The sequence below is a fragment of the Priceomyces carsonii genome, assembly GCF_900007245.1.
Source record: "Priceomyces carsonii strain CBS4050 genome assembly, scaffold: Debaryomyces_carsonii_scaffold_5, whole genome shotgun sequence".
Taxonomy (NCBI): domain Eukaryota; kingdom Fungi; phylum Ascomycota; class Pichiomycetes; order Serinales; family Debaryomycetaceae; genus Priceomyces; species Priceomyces carsonii.
This window is the reverse complement of record NW_026946678.1, coordinates 903,226-922,685: the sequence shown is the minus strand read 5'-3', so window position 1 is coordinate 922,685 and position 19,460 is coordinate 903,226. Positions and strand designations below refer to the sequence as shown.

General features: G+C 38.3%; 11 protein-coding genes across 11 annotated transcripts; 6 read left to right on the top strand and 5 right to left on the bottom strand.

Moving 5' to 3' along the window:
• Positions 1-34: 34 nt before the first annotated feature.
• Positions 35-3,688, bottom strand: PRCAT00004808001 (tricalbin; the record flags this gene model as incomplete). Its single annotated transcript, XM_062954831.1, has 2 exons — positions 35-3,607; positions 3,659-3,688. 2 exons carry the CDS (start codon positions 3,686-3,688, stop codon positions 35-37), a joined length of 3,603 nt encoding a protein of 1,200 aa, XP_062811495.1.
• Positions 3,689-4,206: 518 nt separating this feature from the next.
• Positions 4,207-5,301, top strand: PRCAT00004807001 (uncharacterized protein; the record flags this gene model as incomplete). The annotated part of the gene is made up of 1 exon (XM_062954830.1): positions 4,207-5,301. One exon carries the CDS (start codon positions 4,207-4,209, stop codon positions 5,299-5,301), a length of 1,095 nt encoding a protein of 364 aa, XP_062811494.1.
• A 126-nt stretch (positions 5,302-5,427) lies between these two features.
• PRCAT00004806001 (uncharacterized protein) lies at positions 5,428-6,945 on the bottom strand (the record flags this gene model as incomplete). Its single annotated transcript, XM_062954829.1, has 1 exon — positions 5,428-6,945. One exon carries the CDS (start codon positions 6,943-6,945, stop codon positions 5,428-5,430), a length of 1,518 nt encoding a protein of 505 aa, XP_062811493.1.
• A 911-nt stretch (positions 6,946-7,856) lies between these two features.
• On the top strand, positions 7,857-8,030 carry PRCAT00004805001 (uncharacterized protein; the record flags this gene model as incomplete). Its single annotated transcript, XM_062954828.1, has 1 exon — positions 7,857-8,030. The coding sequence occupies one exon, from the start codon at positions 7,857-7,859 to the stop codon at positions 8,028-8,030; it is 174 nt and encodes a 57-aa protein (XP_062811492.1).
• A 247-nt stretch (positions 8,031-8,277) lies between these two features.
• Positions 8,278-9,117, bottom strand: PRCAT00004804001 (mitochondrial 37S ribosomal protein mS23; the record flags this gene model as incomplete). Its single annotated transcript, XM_062954827.1, has 1 exon — positions 8,278-9,117. One exon carries the CDS (start codon positions 9,115-9,117, stop codon positions 8,278-8,280), a length of 840 nt encoding a protein of 279 aa, XP_062811491.1.
• Positions 9,118-9,293: 176 nt separating this feature from the next.
• PRCAT00004803001 (uncharacterized protein) lies at positions 9,294-11,336 on the top strand (the record flags this gene model as incomplete). Its single annotated transcript, XM_062954826.1, has 1 exon — positions 9,294-11,336. One exon carries the CDS (start codon positions 9,294-9,296, stop codon positions 11,334-11,336), a length of 2,043 nt encoding a protein of 680 aa, XP_062811490.1.
• Positions 11,337-11,400: 64 nt separating this feature from the next.
• PRCAT00004802001 (uncharacterized protein) lies at positions 11,401-11,865 on the bottom strand (the record flags this gene model as incomplete). Its single annotated transcript, XM_062954825.1, has 1 exon — positions 11,401-11,865. One exon carries the CDS (start codon positions 11,863-11,865, stop codon positions 11,401-11,403), a length of 465 nt encoding a protein of 154 aa, XP_062811489.1.
• Positions 11,866-12,092: 227 nt separating this feature from the next.
• On the top strand, positions 12,093-12,620 carry YFH1 (ferroxidase; the record flags this gene model as incomplete). The annotated part of the gene is made up of 1 exon (XM_062954824.1): positions 12,093-12,620. One exon carries the CDS (start codon positions 12,093-12,095, stop codon positions 12,618-12,620), a length of 528 nt encoding a protein of 175 aa, XP_062811488.1.
• A 539-nt stretch (positions 12,621-13,159) lies between these two features.
• FGR3 (Fgr3p) lies at positions 13,160-14,362 on the top strand (the record flags this gene model as incomplete). The annotated part of the gene is made up of 1 exon (XM_062954823.1): positions 13,160-14,362. One exon carries the CDS (start codon positions 13,160-13,162, stop codon positions 14,360-14,362), a length of 1,203 nt encoding a protein of 400 aa, XP_062811487.1.
• Positions 14,363-14,455: 93 nt separating this feature from the next.
• On the bottom strand, positions 14,456-16,120 carry PRCAT00004799001 (catalase; the record flags this gene model as incomplete). The annotated part of the gene is made up of 1 exon (XM_062954822.1): positions 14,456-16,120. The coding sequence occupies one exon, from the start codon at positions 16,118-16,120 to the stop codon at positions 14,456-14,458; it is 1,665 nt and encodes a 554-aa protein (XP_062811486.1).
• A 999-nt stretch (positions 16,121-17,119) lies between these two features.
• On the top strand, positions 17,120-19,234 carry PRCAT00004798001 (uncharacterized protein; the record flags this gene model as incomplete). Its single annotated transcript, XM_062954820.1, has 1 exon — positions 17,120-19,234. One exon carries the CDS (start codon positions 17,120-17,122, stop codon positions 19,232-19,234), a length of 2,115 nt encoding a protein of 704 aa, XP_062811485.1.
• Positions 19,235-19,460: the final 226 nt, after the last annotated feature.

Sequence of the window (19,460 nt, the reverse complement as noted above, 5' to 3'; positions counted from 1 at the left end):
TAGGCTCGAAACAGTTATTAGATGGTCAATATATCTATTTTGAAAGATGGAGACCCTTTTTGATTATCTTTGCTCCGCCGCCAAAACCCTTTCCGACACCCTTACCTACACCTTTTCCAACGCCTTTACCCATATTTCCCACACTGCCAATGGCTCCACCGATATGTGAGCTTTCACCCTCTACATTGACAATCCAGGCTGGGTTGAAGGAAAGCTTGAAGTAAGCAGTACCACCAGAACTGTCGTCCTCGCAAATCAAAGGAACAGAAACTTCAATTTCATCGCCATTAACCGGAACATTTGACAACTTTATATTTCCTATTCCTAGTAAATCATCCTTTTCTGGACCCACATCCCAATCGTAACAGACTGCCTTTATTATTGAATCGTACTTGTTAGGAACTTCAACAGTTCCACTCTGGTTGAAACTAGGATCAAGAGATCTCTTGACTTTCTTAGTTTTCAAGAATGCATCCTTTTCAGAATTTAAGTACAACTTGAAGTATGGATCAGATTTACCGTTTCTATCAGCCAGAATCAAGTTTTCTGCACGAACAACAGTAACAGTTAAGTTACCAGAATTCTTAAATGAATCCTGGGGTGGGACGGCATGCTCATATATGATTGGAATCCAAGAGCACTGAAGCCTAAAAGTAGCCTCGCTTGCACCCGTCAAAGTAATAGAGCCTTCTTCGTTGAGAGACTTTTTTAATAAATCCTCCGTTGGCATGGTTAATTCAGCTAACACTTTTGCGACTCTATTGTCATCCTTGTTCTTTGTGAGTCTGAAACATATTTTGGAATCATTCAACTCTTTAATAATTGCATCACCAGTTGTGCCAATCTTCGCATGTCTGCTCTTCAACTTTTGAGTAACGTACTCACAATGGCCATGCGTATCTGTGAAGACTTGTAAATATACGTCCTCCTTTGGCAATTTTGCATCTATAAGTTCGAAAGCCAAGACACCGCTTTTATAATTAATAAGCTCCTCCAATGATAATTTTAATTTACGACTTCCAGCACTTTCTTCGTCATCATCATCATCATCATCATTATCCTTAACAGCTCCTTCAGCTTCTTTTTTCTTTGTGTTAGCCTCAGCGTTGTCTTTCTTCAGTTTGGCTTCTTCTGCGCTCATCTCAGCAGCTTTCTTCTTCTGTTCTTCTTTTCTGGCCTTATCTTCCTCTTCTTGTCTTATGTCTTCCAAAGTCATTACTGGCAATGTAGGATAGAAAGAAAGAGAGTAAGTTACTGTTCCTTTTGGTCCCTTTTTATGAATGAGCTTAGATTGTCTCTTTTCCGGATCTTCATATTCGATATAGAGACCCTTCTCGTTCTTACTAATTATATCACTCAATTTGACATCAAAAGAACCTAAAGTACGATCAGGAGAATGCGCCTCCACGTCCATAACTTCAACGGTCAATTTTTGATTAGGAGATGAGACACTAACATAATGAATCTCATTCCACGTAGGATTTAAGGTTGAATCCTTAGCCACAGTCCTGGCTCTTTGGAAACCATTGACCATGAGCCTAACATAAGGATCAACTTTTCCAACATGTTCTAAATTTCTTAAATCTTCAGCATTGTCAACACTGATCCTAACCACTCCAATGGGAGGAGCATATCCTCCAGCACCGCTCGCTCCAGCAAGAGCAACCGGCTTCCATGTTGCGGGAATCCTAACCTCACCACCTTTGGACAAGGGAAACCAATTCAGTTCGACTTGGGTAGCATCAATTAATTCGTTCAAAGTAGCATGCAATTGTCCCAAAACCTTATCATCCTTAGTTTTCACAACAATACGTACTTTAGATTTGATACGATCTCCAACAATCTTCTCGTAGCTTGAGGCCCAGCCTGGCGTCGCAGTACCTTTTTGAGTCGCAGTAGTGAGAACCTTTTCATTATTAAAATACAATTCAGCATAAGTAGATGGTGGCTTTTCGCCATCTTTCAAGTTTCTAGCTCCAGCGATTTCAATTCTTGCAATACCAGTATTCAAATCTGGTGGCGGTACAATAGCACCATCTGCTTGTTTCTCTGGCTCAATAGTAGGCATGAAGTGCAAACTAAAATTAAGTTCACCCACTGGCTTGTTATTTCTGATGAACGGAGCGCTAATATTAGTTTGCTTAGGATCATCGTGGAGAGCTTCCAAGTCAAATTGAATAGAGCCAACCTGTTTGTCCTTTCTATAATCATTATAATCAATAACAGCTATATTCAACGGCTCAGAAAGAGACTTAACAGTAATATACTTGGTTTCATTCCATACAGGCTGGCTAGTATTGCTTTTAACACCCGTCTTCTCTAGGACGTTCGATTGGAAACCGTAAGTCAAGTAAGGATCTAATGTGTTGCCGATTGTACTAAATGCCTTCAAACCTCTTGCAGAATGAGCAGTGATTGCTAACACACCAATCGACGAATCTAATCCATTTCCTGCAATCAACTGTTGAACATTGACTTGGAACGATAATGGTGTGAATACCATTGGGCCAGCATACTTCTTTACCATTTCATTAATAAACGGATATAAACCTGGAAAACCTAATACTTCCCAATTGAATACAGAATCTCCTAAAAGCCTGCAATTGAAATCGAATTGTGGTGGTTCCAATAATGTTACATTTGCAGTTTCAATATGAGGAAACGATGACATCATTCTCAATCTAATTCTTGCAAGACCTTTGAAAGAAACGTCCGAAATTGCAACTGGGATCGTAAACCCAAATAAATTAGCTTTAACGACGAGCTTTTGGTCAACATTATTTTTCAACTGTTTCGAATTAGAATCAGCCAATGAATTCGGAATGAAGGAAAAACCCCAGTCCATAACAACAACGTCATCGGCAGTACCATGCAAAGTCTTGACAGCGTCAATGCGAGGAGCCTTTGTTCCTGCTGTGAAACAATCGATCCATAAAGCCTTAATGAAAGCGGGAGCGGGCGAGCTTGCTAAAATGGGGTTGACTTGCTCACATACAATTTGAGAAATAGAAGGCTCCAAGTAAAACCAGAACTTTTCCAAAAAGTTGTTTAACCAGTTCATAGTTTCGTAGTCATTTTCAATCAGCTTGATAGAAAATTCTCTTTGAGCCTGCTCCCTCAAAGTGATTCTGTATTTTCGAACCGAAGAACGATATAATACCGAAAATATCAACATGATGAAAAACACAGGAGCAAGAGAAAACCTGAACCAACCAAATATCCATGATAAGAGCCCTCCTAAGATCAAGTAGCCTACATTGTGATACCAGTCACCGAAAGCTACTTGAGGAAGGTAGTTATCAAAGACAGAAGCCTTCGATAACAAGTCCGTGACTTCATCCTCCAAAGTCAATGCATCTTTTTCTTCCCAACCACCTACTTCCCTCCATCCTCTTAAAGATGGATCCACAGATTTTCTTGGTGGAGGCTTCGTCTTGACATCGCTGAGGTCCAAATTCTCGCTTGGAGTCCAGTCAATCGTAGAAGTGGAAACAGCATTGCTAATTGCTTTGTTTGCTTTTTCTGTTTCATCCTTGACAACTTCCTCGTCAATTGGAGGGTCCTGATCTACAGATAATTGTTCTGGCGGTGAAATTATTTCATTCGGCTGGTCTTGTTAGTATTCATTGCGTTGTCAATCTTTTACAATTGCACTTACGTTAGATGTCTTGGTGTTAGCTCCTTCCATTTTGAACTATTGCTTTAGCTGCTAACTTATCCAAACAATTATTTGAGCTGGTCCTAAAGCTACTTTGATATCAAATTACTGTTCAATTCTATTTTAGCTATCAGAAAGTACTACAAAAGCAACTCGGATTGCTATAGCCATACTAGTGGAAAATTTCATGTTTAACGAGCCCCCCGGTATTGGCACCATGTTGAAATTCACATCAATTGATGTGCGGCGCAATTGATTATATACAGGCAGGGAGATGCCATAACGATGAAGGTAACAGTGCCAGTTTCAATAGGGTATAAAAGGCCCAGCCTCTCAATGAAAGAATATAAGTGAAAGAAAGAGTATTCGATTAGTTTGTGATCAAGAAATTCAAAAAAATCTTTTCAGGGTGAAGCTAAATTGGTGCGTGAAGATGTTATGAAACTCTTAATCACAGGACGGGCCCTGGATCCTATTGTAGCGGATTTGGCTACGGAAAAGACCCAAGAATAAAGAAAATTCAGAAACTACAAGGAAAATACTAAAAAATGAGTATGAAAGCAGTAGTATTCCATGCTCCCTATGATATTAGAACAGAGGAGAAGCCAGTTCCAAAGATTGAAAACCCCACTGATGTTGTGTTGAAAGTAAAATACTCTGGATTATGTGGTACAGATTTGCACACTTACAGGGGACATATTCCTGGCCCTGTCAACCAAGCAATTGGACATGAATTTTTGGGAACAATCGTAGAAGTGGGAAGTGATGTTGAAAACTTCAGAAAGGGTGACGAAGTCTTAAGTACTTTTACTATTCAATGTGGGAAATGCTGGTACTGTAAGCATGGCTACTCTGGCCAATGTAAAGAGACCAATACCTTTGGTAAGTCGGGGTTACCAGGTGGGCAAGCGGAGTATGTGAGGGTTCCAAATGCCGATTCCACCCTAATCCGAAAGCCCCAGTCGCAAGATGACGTCGATGATTCAGTTTATGTTTTAATGGCTGATATTTTTATTACAGGATATTACGGGGTGAAGAAGATAATTAATCACTTAAAAAATGAGGCTGCTGTCGGCGTCCTGGCTGAGGAAAGAAAGGATGTGACAGTGCTACAAGTTGGCGTGGGACCAGTTGGGCTTTGTGCCTTGGAAGTTTTCAAATATTTCGGCTTCGAAAAAATAGTTTGCGTTGACAGTGTTCCATCACGTTTGGAAGAAGCAAAGAGAAGAGGCGCTTACCAGGTGATCAATTTTGAGACTGACAAAGATTCGCTTAATGCATTCATAAAAAGCGAAACAGGAAATATGGGTTTTGACGTCGTCTTAGAAGGTGTCGGTGCAGAGAGTGCCTTGAGAACTGCTTATGATTCTGTCAGAGGGAACGGCTTTATTTCTTCAATTGGAATGGCACACGGTCCTCTTCCATTTAATGGCCTCGAATGCTACATTAAGAATATCAATATATCTTTTGGTAGGTGTCATGCATGGTCACTATTTGCAGAAGCATTAAAGATCTTTGAAGAGTTGAAGAAGAATTTTGAAAGTTTCATAGACATGAAGATCAACATTAAGGATACCCCCAAAGCCTTCGAGTTATTTGATAAGCACAAAGTGAACAAAGTCGTCATTGATTTTACAAAATGATCTTCATTATTATTACATTTCTAGCTTCACATAGAGATATGGCATATAAAAGAATGATAAAATAAGTTCATTTCATTAGTAATGTTGTAGTATTATTCTAATATTTACTTTACAAATCAAAACTAATTAGTGCTTTAAGCATACTTTAGGAGTAGAGACAACACTTTCATAGACCAAAAGAACACCCAACAAAATCGTCACAATTCCCATCATTAAAGTGGAGTTCATTTCAGCGAAGCTAAGACATAAGATTATTATTCCAATTGGTACTCTCCAAAATATTCTCCAAAATCTTGGAAGGATGTGAATGTCTTTTGAATCCTTGCTGTCGTCCAATAATCCTAGTACAAACATTGAAAGAAGGGATACGCAAATACCACCGGTGAAAAAAAAAGAAAGAGCATACATATTAGGATCTTCTTCTTCCTCCCTTCTCTCAATCAACTGATCATTCAGGAACTTCTTTAAAGAAGTTATATCAGACGCCGTAATGTCACCACCTGCATCAGCAGCTAGAACCAAAGATGCTATTAATGGAAGATGACAAAATATCCAGAGATAAGCAGACCAGCCACTTCTTCTAAGTGCATGCGTAGCCTTTTTAGTCGTAGAGCCATAGTTATAAATCCAAAACAAAACATAAGCAATTGTTAAAAGAAAAATACCCCTTCCGAATTTATCAGAGAATCCTGCGCCCAACGGACTCGATGCAACCACCTTATACAAGAACTCACCTAGAGCAATCGTTACGAAAGCACTAAAACGCTCAACTTCATGTTCAATATTCAACGCAGTGGACATATTCAACCGTAAAACTTTTTTGGTTATAGGATGATAAGCGATTATGAAGAAAACTTGTTCCAAAAACAAGATTCCAAATGACAAGCCAACTTTCGCTCTTGTTCCAATAAAGATTACCGGAATCCATAAAGAACTAGTAATTAATATAAGGACAGCATATAATCTTTGCTGAACACGATGTTCTGGAATAAAAATGGAATAAACCAAAAGACTGATGGACAACGAGACTCGGCAAAGAATATAAGGTACAACAGTAAGTGCCGCTTCTTTTGGACCATCTAGGATTTTGGAATGACTATTAGCGAATAAAGTAAGCAAACTTAAGATCCACAAGATGTAAACCTTTTGAGACAAGTCTTCGTTATAGTAATAGTTAGTGAAATCCTTTATATCAGCCCAAACAGTCCAAGCAGGAATGAAAAAAAGCACATACTTCAAAAGAGCAGCACCACTAGCATGTTCTGAAGCATCTCCAGCAAGGTTAGCAATAATTCCAACATACATCAAATCCAAAAATAATTCTGTTTTACTAGATGCCCTCTCCCCCTTTGTTCTGTACAATACTCCATCTTTGAAGTAGTTCAAAGCATGAGGTTTGATAAACCACGTAGCATCCTTCGGTTTCCTTATATACTGGAAGTTGATATCACCGTACTTCCGTACGAACTCATCTTCATCTTCTGAATCTGTCAATGCAACATGTTCTTCTTCCAAAGAAGGACGTTCCCTTGCAGGACCTTCTTCGAAGACGTATCTAACAACGTCTCTAATCTCATCTTCAAGCCCTTCGCTAGTCCGCTGAACATGGAAACTTTGATCTGAAACTGATTTCGCCGATGACATACTATAACTGAGTCCGCTTACCCTTCTTTCTCCAAGTTAAGAGTGCTTAAGTACAATAGTTGAATATATTTCTTATTAGAACGTTTTCTCATGCATCTGAAACGACAAAGTCCGAGCTACCGGAAATGGAGTTTGGAGTGAATAGTAATCCACACTTTGTGAACCGTCTCTAATGATCCCTAAGGTTACAGTCATTTAACACCCTTCATGGTACCCAGAAATATAATGAAAAATATCAGATTAGATGATTTGTAACGTCAAAGGAGAGGTTGTGACATATTGTGCAGTCAATGAAGAATGTAGGAGGAACAAAGAACAGTTTACATCTGGCTTATTGAAGGCTCAAGAGTAGAAGATAAAGGTGGATATAGGATTAAAGTCAAGTGGCTTCATCTCATAGAACAAAACTGGGGAATTAGCTCATCGTATTATCTTATCTCGTCCCTGTTTCTTCGATTGCGGGATTGCATGTTTCAGCCGTGCAGGGAAAGACCCACGTATTAGACTTTGCTGAAAGCGATAGCTAAGAGTATAATTAAAAAGAGAATGTAACATGTGTCCTAGGGACAATCTACTATCTCTCTTGTAAGAATTATTGAAACATATTCACTCTAGGTTCCAAGGAGGTATCATTAGACTCCCTCGACATCGTATTTTTTGGGAAAAAATTGAGCTTTATGGAACCATAAAGCCCCCCAAAATGTATCCTGATAACCCAGAGCGAGTTTATGATCATCTTTTAAGCTGTAGCTGAAGGTTTTCAGTCCATTTTGTAGTTGGTGCAATAGGTCGTATTACATAAGCATAAGTTTTTAAAGGATGCTCACCAATAAAACTGGTGATATTAGCACTACGCTTGAGCAAATCTGATCCTCCTAATATCCTGAAAGAGACACTTGATATAGATCGTGATGAGCAATCCTTGGGCTAAAAGAGATGCGTGGAGATATGAAGGGCAATTCTCCCGTTTTAACAGATTTAAATCCATGTTCCCAGGATTTGGCATAGCAGTTGGAGCATTTACTTTATATGTCGCTTACGAAAAATTGGTCTTAAAAGACAAGCATCATGAAGAGCACCATTAGTGGTATATGACTAGGGTATCGGTCTTAATCAGCATCTGAAAATATATTCAGGGACTTCTAAATGGGAGCATGAATTATGTGTTGACTCTGATTGATTCTTTGTTGAAAGCTTCGATAGTCTAACATGTGGATAAAAGGCATTTAGACGTAATTTACATAAAGAATACATTTTACCGGCTTGAATAGTCTTTTGACATTGTAAATTATATACAGATTATTTAGCTTATGAAGATCAGTTATACTATATTTATTGTTTGGAATTTTCAACTTCTGGATCCTGTGGGACGTCTGAAATATCAAATGTGGTCTCCCACAATGATTGAGTACTGTCAGAGACATCGTCAGAACCCATAGAGGCTCTAGCAGCTCTACCATCTCTATTAGCATGCTTGATTCTTGTTTTTTCTCCTGCAGTCTTAGTCCACGCGTCAATGTGCTTTTGTTCTTGTTTAAGACCCCAATCCATATAAGTGGATGGATAAATGGCTCCATACATAGTCGATTCTTCCCTTGCGACTGCACTGCCAATCTCTTCCTCCATTCTGTGCCTATAAAACTCGAATCTAGCGAAATCATAAGCTTCGAAAAGACTCATATCCTTTCCGCTAACCTTTGAGTCCTTAAGAAGCCATAACGTTCTTTGTACTACAGACTCTCCATCCAACGGCTTATAAAACTGTAACATGTGAGACCAATCACATTTACTGTATTCCAGAGCATCATTCTCTATCAATGTCTTGGGCCTTGAAAACTCCCAAGGATGCTGGTGGTAGAAAACATCTCTAAGTTGATCTTCTAAAAATTGTAACTTTGGTACTCTAGAAACACTATTATTTTTCTGCTTTTTGTCATATCTATCCGCTCTTGTCTTATACGTTCCATTATGTGATATTTTTTCAAATAATGATGAACTTGGATCTTCCTTCTGTGCTGAAGTTTCAAAAAGTTTAGGCTTCTTTGTCAAATCTGTCAGAGGAGGATGCGAGCCTACCACATCAAACCAAGCGGGTTTTTCCCGTAAAACTCCAGCCTTTAGGTAATGCGACGTCCTTTCTAAGACAGCGGCGGCCTTAGTTTGTATCTTCATGCTATTGTAATGATAATATGCGATCTTTTGGACTTTCTTGTTGTATAGTTCTAATTAAGTAGTACACTTCAATATTGAAAAATTTTTGCTTATATAATCGAGACATGAAAATCCCATATATTGTTAAGACCTTAGATAAAAAAAAAAGAGGGCAGTGGTAAAATGATATTAGAATCATGAGACGATGGTTTACTACTTCTTCGTTGAAGAATTCTAATACTTTCGAGCTGGTGGTATCTAGACTATGTGTAAAAATAGATGAGATACAAAAAGGTAATCCGAAGTATTTAATTACTGCAACTGATTCATTAATTGTTAAGCATCAAGAAACGCTTGTTGGCCATTTTAACATAGACGCTACTTTAAATGACACTAAAAAGGCACAATGCATTTGGAACCATCTTGTTAGCTATAACGATATGGATTTGGAAGTACAGAAGCTTAGGGAAAAAATATTGAAAGAAAGAGAAGCAGCTCCGCCAGACAACTTGTACCACAACTTCCTCAAGGCGCTATATCCATTGCGGAGTAAATCGGCACTGCAATTGAGGGCAGCTCATAAAAATTACGACCTTTTTGAGAACGATGTGAAATACTCCTTGGTCAACCACAAGTTGTTATATAAAAGATACTGCGAATTGCAGAACCCATATCATTTTAACATCAAACCAGACCATCTAGAAGACTTCTTGGAACGTTTCTTGAAGAAAAGAGACTTTGTCAAGCCCAGTGCGCTTTCATTAATGAGCAAAATGGCACCGAAGACGACTGTAACTTCATTCAACCAAATGTTAAATATTAGATCCGATTATGTTAAGATGTGCAGTAAAATTTTTGAGGATATGCGTCGCTTTGGCTTACCGTTGACGCCAACTGAGCAGCGGAAGCTAATTTTCTTCAGTTTTTTCAAAGACAGGAACGAAATAGTAAAGAAAACAAAATTGGCGATGGAACAGCTAAGTGACGCTGATGGCAACCATATTAAACTTTTAGGGTATAGCAGGTTCAATTTTGAAGCTTACAATCTGATCATTGGTCTGTTTGATTCAAGGGCTTTAGACATAAACATGTTTAATACACTTCTATTGCATTCAATTAGTCATGAGCAGTGGCAGGTATTTGTCGACATTATAGAGAAAATTGGCCTCGACCACATAATAAATGATGGCCCACTGAACGAGAAAAGCTTAGCTAATGGGCGCACATATGAAATTCTAATAGATTTGTTCTCTTCTGAAAAGAATATGGAGAGCTTAAAGATTTCAAAAGTTTTTGCATTAACAAGGATAATCGATAGTTTCGTGAATTCGGCTGTGCCAATCGAAATTGGCTTAATAAATAAGATTGCTAGTGCTTTAATAAGCTATGGACGTATTGAACTTACTGAGCATTTGTATTCCAAAATATTTTCGAACCCGGTTGACCCTGAAGTGAATGAGGTACTTACTTATAAAGGCTTGACCGTAGAGGATAAGGCTATTTATAAAAAATACACTAGAGCATATGAAAAGTTGAAAAACATAATAAATGAATGTGAAAGTTATAAGTTGCTTCCAAATGAAGAAACGTTTACAATATTAATATCATTCTACTGCTCCGGTCATTCTGATGAGAAATCATTTAGAAAAATTTGTAATTTGATATACATCATGGAAGAAAAATATGATCTTCCCATCACTACTAGAATATTCAAAATTATATTTGATAAATTTATACAAGCCAGATATAGTGGGTCTTCTAACATATGGTCCTTGGATGGTTTAATCTCGATTACTGCCAAATTGGTTGAATGCCATGAGAAGTTGGACAATATAAGTTGTGAAGTCCAATTCACCGATCAATTGAATAATCTAGAATTGTCAGAACCATGGAAAGACTTCTTGCAAGCATTCTTGAAGGAACGAAGAGCATCAAATGTTCCAATACACAAAGGCAACTTTTTAAAATTACATGACGATTTGGTGAATAAAGTGTTTTTAGCCTTTGTTAATGTAGCAAAGCAAGAGCCGGATATTGACGAAGAAGATAGGTTCAAGTTGTTGCAATCGATGCAAAAGCTATACTCAGACTTATTACACCAATTGCAAGATATCAGAGGCATTAATGCAAGATTTTATGATAATGAACCAAACTTAAAGAATATTTCTCAAATTGATGAGGTCAATTACGTTAAAAAGCTCTTTTTGCTCGATATAATAGATGTTTCATTGGAAAATTAGCTATATAATATATACTTATAGCATACTTTAGCATTATTCCCTGTAAATATAAGTCATCAAGATGCTAAACCATGGCTTCTTTATCGCCTCCGAGATGTTGGTCTTTGTAAAATTCCCTTTTTTGTTCTTCAGCACTTTGAGATATCTCTTTATTTATGAGCTCATCAAGATCGTAATCATATTTATTGGGATCAGCATCAAGATCCAATTTCTCTTTATTTCTTCTTCTTAAATTCGAATCTTCAGTTTGCAACCTGATTCTAACAGGAAGATCATCTGCAGTCACCTGGAATTTTTCATTGAAGTTATGATGATTTTCTGATTCTTTCTCAAAATCCTTTCTGAATTGCTCATCTGGGGGAATATATCCGTAGGACTCTTGAATGTTGTCCTGTGGCCGTGATGTCTTCACCTGTTGCTTCTTCTCTCGTTTCTTTTCAACTTCAAGTTTTGTCAATCCCGAAGCATAGGGCAAATACAATGTGACAACAACGAATATGATAATGATAAACATAATTAAGAAAAACATATTGTATTATCTTTCTTTTAAATTTATGGTTTCGAAATGGAGTAATATCTTGATAGTTGAGGTTAGAAAAAAAGAATTTTGATGTTGGTTCTCACAAATAAAATACACGACAAACCATTCGAGAAACACACCACAGTTCAACTAGACCCACAAAGCAATTCAAACAGCCAAAGGACTCCAAAGCACAAAAAACTGAACAGTTCAAAGTATTGAAGACAAAGAAAGAAATGCTAGTAAGAGGGTTGAGATTGTCAGCAAGAGTGACCAAGGGACCGTTCAGGATTCGAACTGCCAATAGCTATGCTTTCACGAAAATACCGACTCCATATGGCAGACAAAGCCCTAGTAGATTTTGCCAAAGAACTTATTCCACAATCAGTACTGAAGGTGAAGAAATATCTGATAAAATAGACGATATCAGCGCATTTGAATACGACAAGATTGCAAACGAATATTTGGAAACAATCGGAGACGAGCTAGAAGATTTGTCAGCGGACTATCCGCAAGTAGACTGTGAGCTCTCTCATGGCGTGATGACATTGGTTTTGCCGCCATACGGAACATATGTGATCAATAAGCAACCACCCAATAAGCAGATCTGGCTCAGCAGTCCGCTTAGTGGCCCCAACAGGTACGATTTGATTGGAGGCAAATGGATCACTCTACGCGATAACTCGTCTTTGACGGACTTGTTAGAGTCTGAAATATCCCTGGCGCTTGAGAATGAGTTCAAGTTCGAACAAGTGGAAAACTAATGGTGGAATGCAACAATAAATTAATGAAGACAATGTTTCGGGGACTCAAAGGACTGAAGGGTACTTCTGAACCCCAAGGCCTTTAGATTTCTTCCATAAGAACCTTATTTTAAAAACTTTACAACCATACCTATCCCTTGATTATATAGTGACGCTTGAAGAATATTGCATTTAATACCACAATCCTCTCTTGGCCATATGCTCTTTTGGCGGATGATGTTCTTGAGTTGCTGATAATACTTATTGAACTTCTGAGTGCTGCCTACACTGTATTTATATCCGCTTCCTACTATCTAATATTATTTAACTATCATTGGATCACCAGTCAAGTGCTGCCATATAACGCGATCAAAATCTATATATTGAGTATATTTCAAAAGTGCAGCAAATATCAAATACTGATGATATTCACATTAAATGAAAGGCATAGCAAGGCATAGACTGTTCCTTTAGGTTAAATACAAAGCAAAAGGTCTTAATAAACTAAGGTATTGGAAGTTTCTCGTCTTGAGGAACCTCTCGTATTTTAGGGAATCAATATGGTACCCAATATCAGGTTAAGGGGACCTAAGTTGGGGAACGAAAGAGTTACAATATCGTCGGAATGCCTTTTGCAAAATCAAAATTCAAAGGGCCATAAGCTCAATATAACGATAAAACTAGAACCAGAAGTGTTGAAAGGGTTGGATAGCGACTATTCATGGTTAGGTAAGAAAGAGAAGCCATCCCAAGAACGAAATTATGGAAATGAAGAAAAAGACGAGATAGAAGACCTGGATAGTGATCTTTCCTCTCTTGACTATGAGCTTAACCAGGCATTAATGTCCGAGATAGATTCTGGAGGCTCAACAATCATCAGTTCTGAGAAAGCTACATTATTGCCATCAAAAGAAAGTTCAGTGGAGCAGGTCAAGACGAAGAAGATACCGAAGAAGGTTAACAAGGTTGGCACAGATGCATCGAAGCCTTCTGCACAATATATATATAAAACAATCCCTTCAAATATCAAGCCCATATTGGTTGGGGAGTTAGGGGACTTAGACAAGGATGAAGAAAATGATCTTGGATTGGTAGAGAAATTCATCTTTAGTATAAAAGACCCTCTTAGTGCATGTAAAATAACCTTGCCTGTGAAATCGATATACTGTGTCCATTTTCAATGTTTTGATTATGAGGCATTTTGCATTTTTAATAAAATTCCTGCTGGCATTAAAATGTTTACCAAGAAAGACCTAGCAAGAAAGAGCTTTGAAAAATTAGCTTACTATGAGAAGAAACCGATCCATTCGCCGCTTCGTATAGTAATACCTGAAAGTGGGAGAAAACCGAAAGACTCTTACAAAGCTTCTTCTAAAATCCCATCTTACAAATGCCCCATATGTGACGTCGAGTTTCAGCTACTGGATCTATGTATCAGTCAGTCATTCAATTATTTTGTTAAAAGTACTTCAAAGGAAACGGAAAAAATTGAAATAGTCGACATGCTGAAATACAGAATCATAGAGGATAGAGGTAGTGCTAGCGTCGAACGACAGACTGGTGATAATATAATTGTAATTTCTGATATTGAAGACACTGATGATGATGATGAGGATGAAAATAACGCGACTCTCATAGATAGTGCTGATAACATTTTTAATGATGGGCTAGACGAAGAAATGATTCGTTTAAGTAATGGCGAACTTCCTTATCAAAAATCTAAAGGAAGTGGAAAGTGGGATGATCCAATAACTTTGGATTGAACAATGCATTCTCTGTAATATAGTAACTACGTATAATAATATATAATAGACAAAACCTTTTTTACTGCTAAGAACCTATATAGCCATAAAATTTTAATATGCTGGAGCAGCACGAACCCTTTCGATATATTGCTCAATTGTCAAAGGATCATATTTAACACCTAACCCTTTTGCAACCTTAGCTCCAAGCTCTTTATCGATCAATCCCCACAATAATGGCACCTTTTCTTTGACTTCATTTACGCTAATTGTTGATGCATGTCCAACAACTGCTTCAACAAATTCAGCTTTCTGATCATCATTATAAACCTTTTGATACAATGCTCTAGGCTGTTCGACATCAAGCTCACTGAAACCGGAAATGTAATCGTAAGACTTGAGCCAAATCTTCTCTTCATGAGCCTTTTTGCTGCGCTCTTTCTGGAGTATCTCAAACTTATCCTCTGATTCTTTGGGAACAACTCCTAAGAATTTACTATCCACTACAGGAGGTAAACCATTCTTGTAGTCCTTTGGATTCTCAGAAGTTGCATTGATGGGAGAGAGAGAGCTGATATAATTTGGCCTCACTCCCTGGTTTTCATACGCAGCAAATCCGTCTCTTTGGAAGTTGCCGGCCATGAAAGGACATCCTGAGCCCCTTTCAAAGGTCAATGGCCTATTCACAGGCAACTGTTGATAATTGACACCTAATCTATGACGATGAGTATCAGAATATGAGAAAAGCCTGGATTGTAAAACTGGATCGTTGGAAGGCTCAATTCCTGGTACCAAGTGTGATGGAGAGAAAGCTACTTGCTCAATCTCCGAGAAGTAATTAACAGGGTTCTGATCCAAGACAATTTTACCAAACTTCCTTAATGGGAACTCTTTATGTGGCCAAATTTTTGTTAAATCATTAATAGAATAACGGAACTCTTCTGCCTGCTTTGGAGTCATAGTTTGGATATAACAAGTATAACTTGGCTTCTCACCCTTTGCAATTCTCTCATACAAATCTTTAATGTTGTGATCAGGAGAAGAACCAGCCAATTGTCCCGATTCCGCATTAGAAACAGTCTCAAAACCACCGTCAGCTAAGACATGAATTTGTACGTAGGTAATCTCTTCCTTGTCGTTTACAAGCTTGAAAGTATGTCCCGAATACCCATTCATACGTGCCCAACTTTTTGGAACCCCTCTTCTACCAAACATGTACGTGATTTGATGCAAACATTCTGGGTTCTGAGTATAATAATCCCATGTATGCGTAGAATCAGATAACTGATTCAAGTGAGTAGAAGGATCTCTCTTCTGAGTGTGGATGAATTTAGGAAACTTGAGAGGATCTCTAATGAAAAAAACTGGTGTGTTGTTAAATACCCAATCCATGTTACCGATATCAGTTTTCAACTTGATAGAAAATCCTCTTGGATCTCTGATGGTATCAGCAGATGCCCTTTCACCACCCACGGTAGAGAATCTCGCAGTAACTGGGCATTTGTATCCAGGACTTTGAAACGGTCTTGCATAGGAAAGGTCTGATAAGGAATCGGTCAATTCGAAGTATCCATGAGCTCCCCCTCCTTTGGCGTGGACAACTCTCTCAGGAATACGTTCTGCATCGAAGTGAGCAATGTCATCTAACAAGTTGAAGTCTTGTAACAACAATGGACCTCCTGGACCCGCTGTCTGTGCTGAGTATGGATGTTTATTATACGGAACTCCATTAGAAGTAGTATAGACAGCTTGATCTTTCTCTGTAATTTCACCTATCATTTTGAATGTTCTTTAAGGTGTTTTAGCAGACCTCTAACCGAATTCATAACTCAGGTTCCCTCTTTCTTTTTATATACTCCTGTCATGCATGTTCCCTCCTTCTTAAGACAAGTAGCAATCAAAACTTTTACTAGTTGCTGACTATTATCTCACTTCGTGGCGCCCAGTCGGGAGACTTGCATCCAAAAAAAAGTATCTGGATTCTCTTTTGATTACACATACAGAACTATATACACTACTGGCTATCTGTCAAAAGCCCATAGCAACTATTACTAGCAATTAATGCGAAAAATAACACGCTAACGGTAATTCTCGTTAGTAACGTCAGTAGATTCCAGAGCTATCTGAAGAATAAATAGTGATACCTAGGCCCTTCTATACTTACTCTTTAACGACACAATTTGTTCGAATAGCATGTCGAGCCGATTAGTCTTGGGCCCCGAGATGCCTAATTCTATCGCAGCCAATGGCAGCGTGTCCATTTGAAAGATCAACAAGTCCCCACAGTGGCTAAAGTAAATTAAAATGGGCCCACATAGACACCATCCTTGACACTGAAGCTCCCCTCGCAAATGGGATCTATAGTCATCGTCATTCTCACCATCCTAGACACCTTCAGCTTGAAAGAGCAACGGCGCAAAAACACGTAAAAGAGGAACGCATTCCATCACGTGATAATTAATAATTTATGTGCAGGACAAAAGTATTTTTTTGATGGCCACGAGATAATCCAACTTTGAAGAAAGGACAATACGATTAAGTGATTGGCAACAAAGAAGAGAATTTATCTTCATAAGAAACAAGCGCTGTAATTGACTAGTTTTTCAAAAGTCTTAAGTAAGTATATCAGTGATAATGTGGCTAGTGTTCAACACCGAATGTGCCAGAAACAAAGTTGGGGGTTAAAAGTTGCTTGCAGGTTTATCAACAAAGCGACAAATGGCGTATTTATGAAGAGCAAGCTCCTATGAATGACTTACTAACAAATGAAGCATATCTATGTCTACGAGCCAACTCAGAGCACGAAGTAACCATGCCGTTCCATTAGCAACCGGTAACTCTGCATTCAGAGTATTATTTATATTATTTACCCAATGTACTAAACTTATTCATGCATTGCCGTTGGTAAATAAGTCAGGAAAAACCCACTATAGTGGGCATAAGATTGTCCATGCGACTGATAAAATGACTCCTGAAGCTTTTTATTTTAATTTATTTGTATCTATGTCTCTAGTGTTGGCAGGTGGTTGTTTCGCAGGTCTTACACTAGGACTTATGGGTCAGGATGAAGTTTATTTAAAAGTAATGGCCAGTAGTGGTGATAAAAAGGAACGAAAATATGCAAATAAAGTATTAAATTTAATAAGCAGAGGTAAGCATTGGGTCTTGGTTACATTATTATTGTCAAATGTGATCACAAACGAAACATTACCTATTGTGTTAGATAGATGTTTGGGAGGAGGATGGCCGGCTGTTGTGACTTCAACTGCCGCTATTGTTATTTTTGGCGAGATTATTCCTCAGTCAATCTGTGTGAGATATGGGTTGCAAGTTGGGTCTATGTTTGCACCATTTGTTTTGGTACTTATGTATGCGTTGTATCCAGTTGCATACCCAATTTCTCTTCTTTTAGATCATATTTTGGGGGAAGATCATGGTACAGTGTACAAAAAGTCTGGATTGAAAACATTGGTTACATTGCATAAAACTATGGGTGTGGAAAGGCTCAACCAAGACGAAGTCACAATCATTAGTGCCGTTTTAGATTTGAAAGAAAAGCCCGTAAGTCATATAATGACACCAATGGACAGAGTATATACAATGAGTGCAGATGCTATCTTGGATGAGAAGACGGTTGAAGAAATTTTTAACGCCGGATTTTCTAGAATACCCATACACTTACCGAAAGAACCTCTCAATTTCATCGGAATGCTCTTAGTAAGGGTTTTAATAAGCTACGACCCTGAAGATGCTTTACCAGTTGCTTCGTTTCCTTTAGCCACGTTACCTGAAACAGGTACTGATACATCATGCTTGAATATTTTGAACTATTTCCAAGAAGGAAAATCTCATATGGTGGTTGTAAGTGAACACCCTGGCGAGCCTACAGGTGCTCTTGGGGTTTTGACATTGGAAGATGTGATAGAAGAATTAATTGGCGAAGAAATTGTGGATGAATCGGATGTTTATATTGATATAAACAAGAACATTAAAAGACTCACACCTGGTCCTTTGTCAAAGAGGAATTTAACTTCATACTTGCATAACCTATATTCATTGAACAACTCCAAAAGAAACTCTATTGACGAAAATGGATCGTTAACTCCTTTGAAGGATTCTTTTTCAGAGAGAGCCATGTCGCCGACGAAGAACACCAATGCCCATTCGCCGGTCTTGGGACCAGCAGATGTTCCCTTGAATTGGAAACCTAAGAATCCAGCAGCGAACCCTCTTGATGTTAATAAATCTTATGTTACTATAAAGAGGCCAAATATAGATACAGTTAAAAATGCCGTCTTGCCAGGGCCCGACAGGTCTTTCCCTGGTAAAAGTAAGTCGTATGGTGCAATTCATGTTTCAGAGGAGGGCGCACTTAGAGAGGCAAAAAGCAGACAGTCTAACGATGGACAGAATGGTGACCGCCAGAAGTTCTTGCTCCCTGAGGAGAGAGAAACAGACGTGTCAGAGATTGTTCCTGGAAGTCGACATGACAGTGCTTCAGAAGAGGACAGTCACCATCTGCATCAACAGAATAACAACAACCTAATCAGTCTTGAGAACGACAAGCCAGAGCAACATGAACGATCTTATAAAACTGGAGGTATCATTGAATCTATCATTAACGTTCAAGGTGTACATAAGACAATTATTGAGAACGTTAGTGACGATGAAAGTGACTATCATCCAAAAGTTAGCCCTACCGGCTCTAAGAGGAGTGAAACTGAACAGTTTACCATAGAAGATAACGAAGAAGGAAAGGGTTTACTATCTGAACAAAGTAATAAACATGGCTCAAGTTCCTTGACTTTAGGTAGCTCACATTCCCAAGATAGCAGAGCTGCTAAAAAATTCAGTGTCTGGGATAAGTTTATGAATGGTTCAAGTCACGATTAATCATATATTTCATTTCTGAAATCTTCACTTTTTAGTTCTATTTGACATTCCATGCTATGAAAGCGACTATTTAGTAAAATATTTATTAGCTTCTTTTCAATAGATTGTAAGTACGAATTGATAAGTCCGGCTCTTCCTTTAAGGATTTCCGTGATAACCACGTGATTATAAAAGGCTTTGTTGGTGATCTTGGAAGTGGGAGTTAGTCAGACGGCCCATAACAATA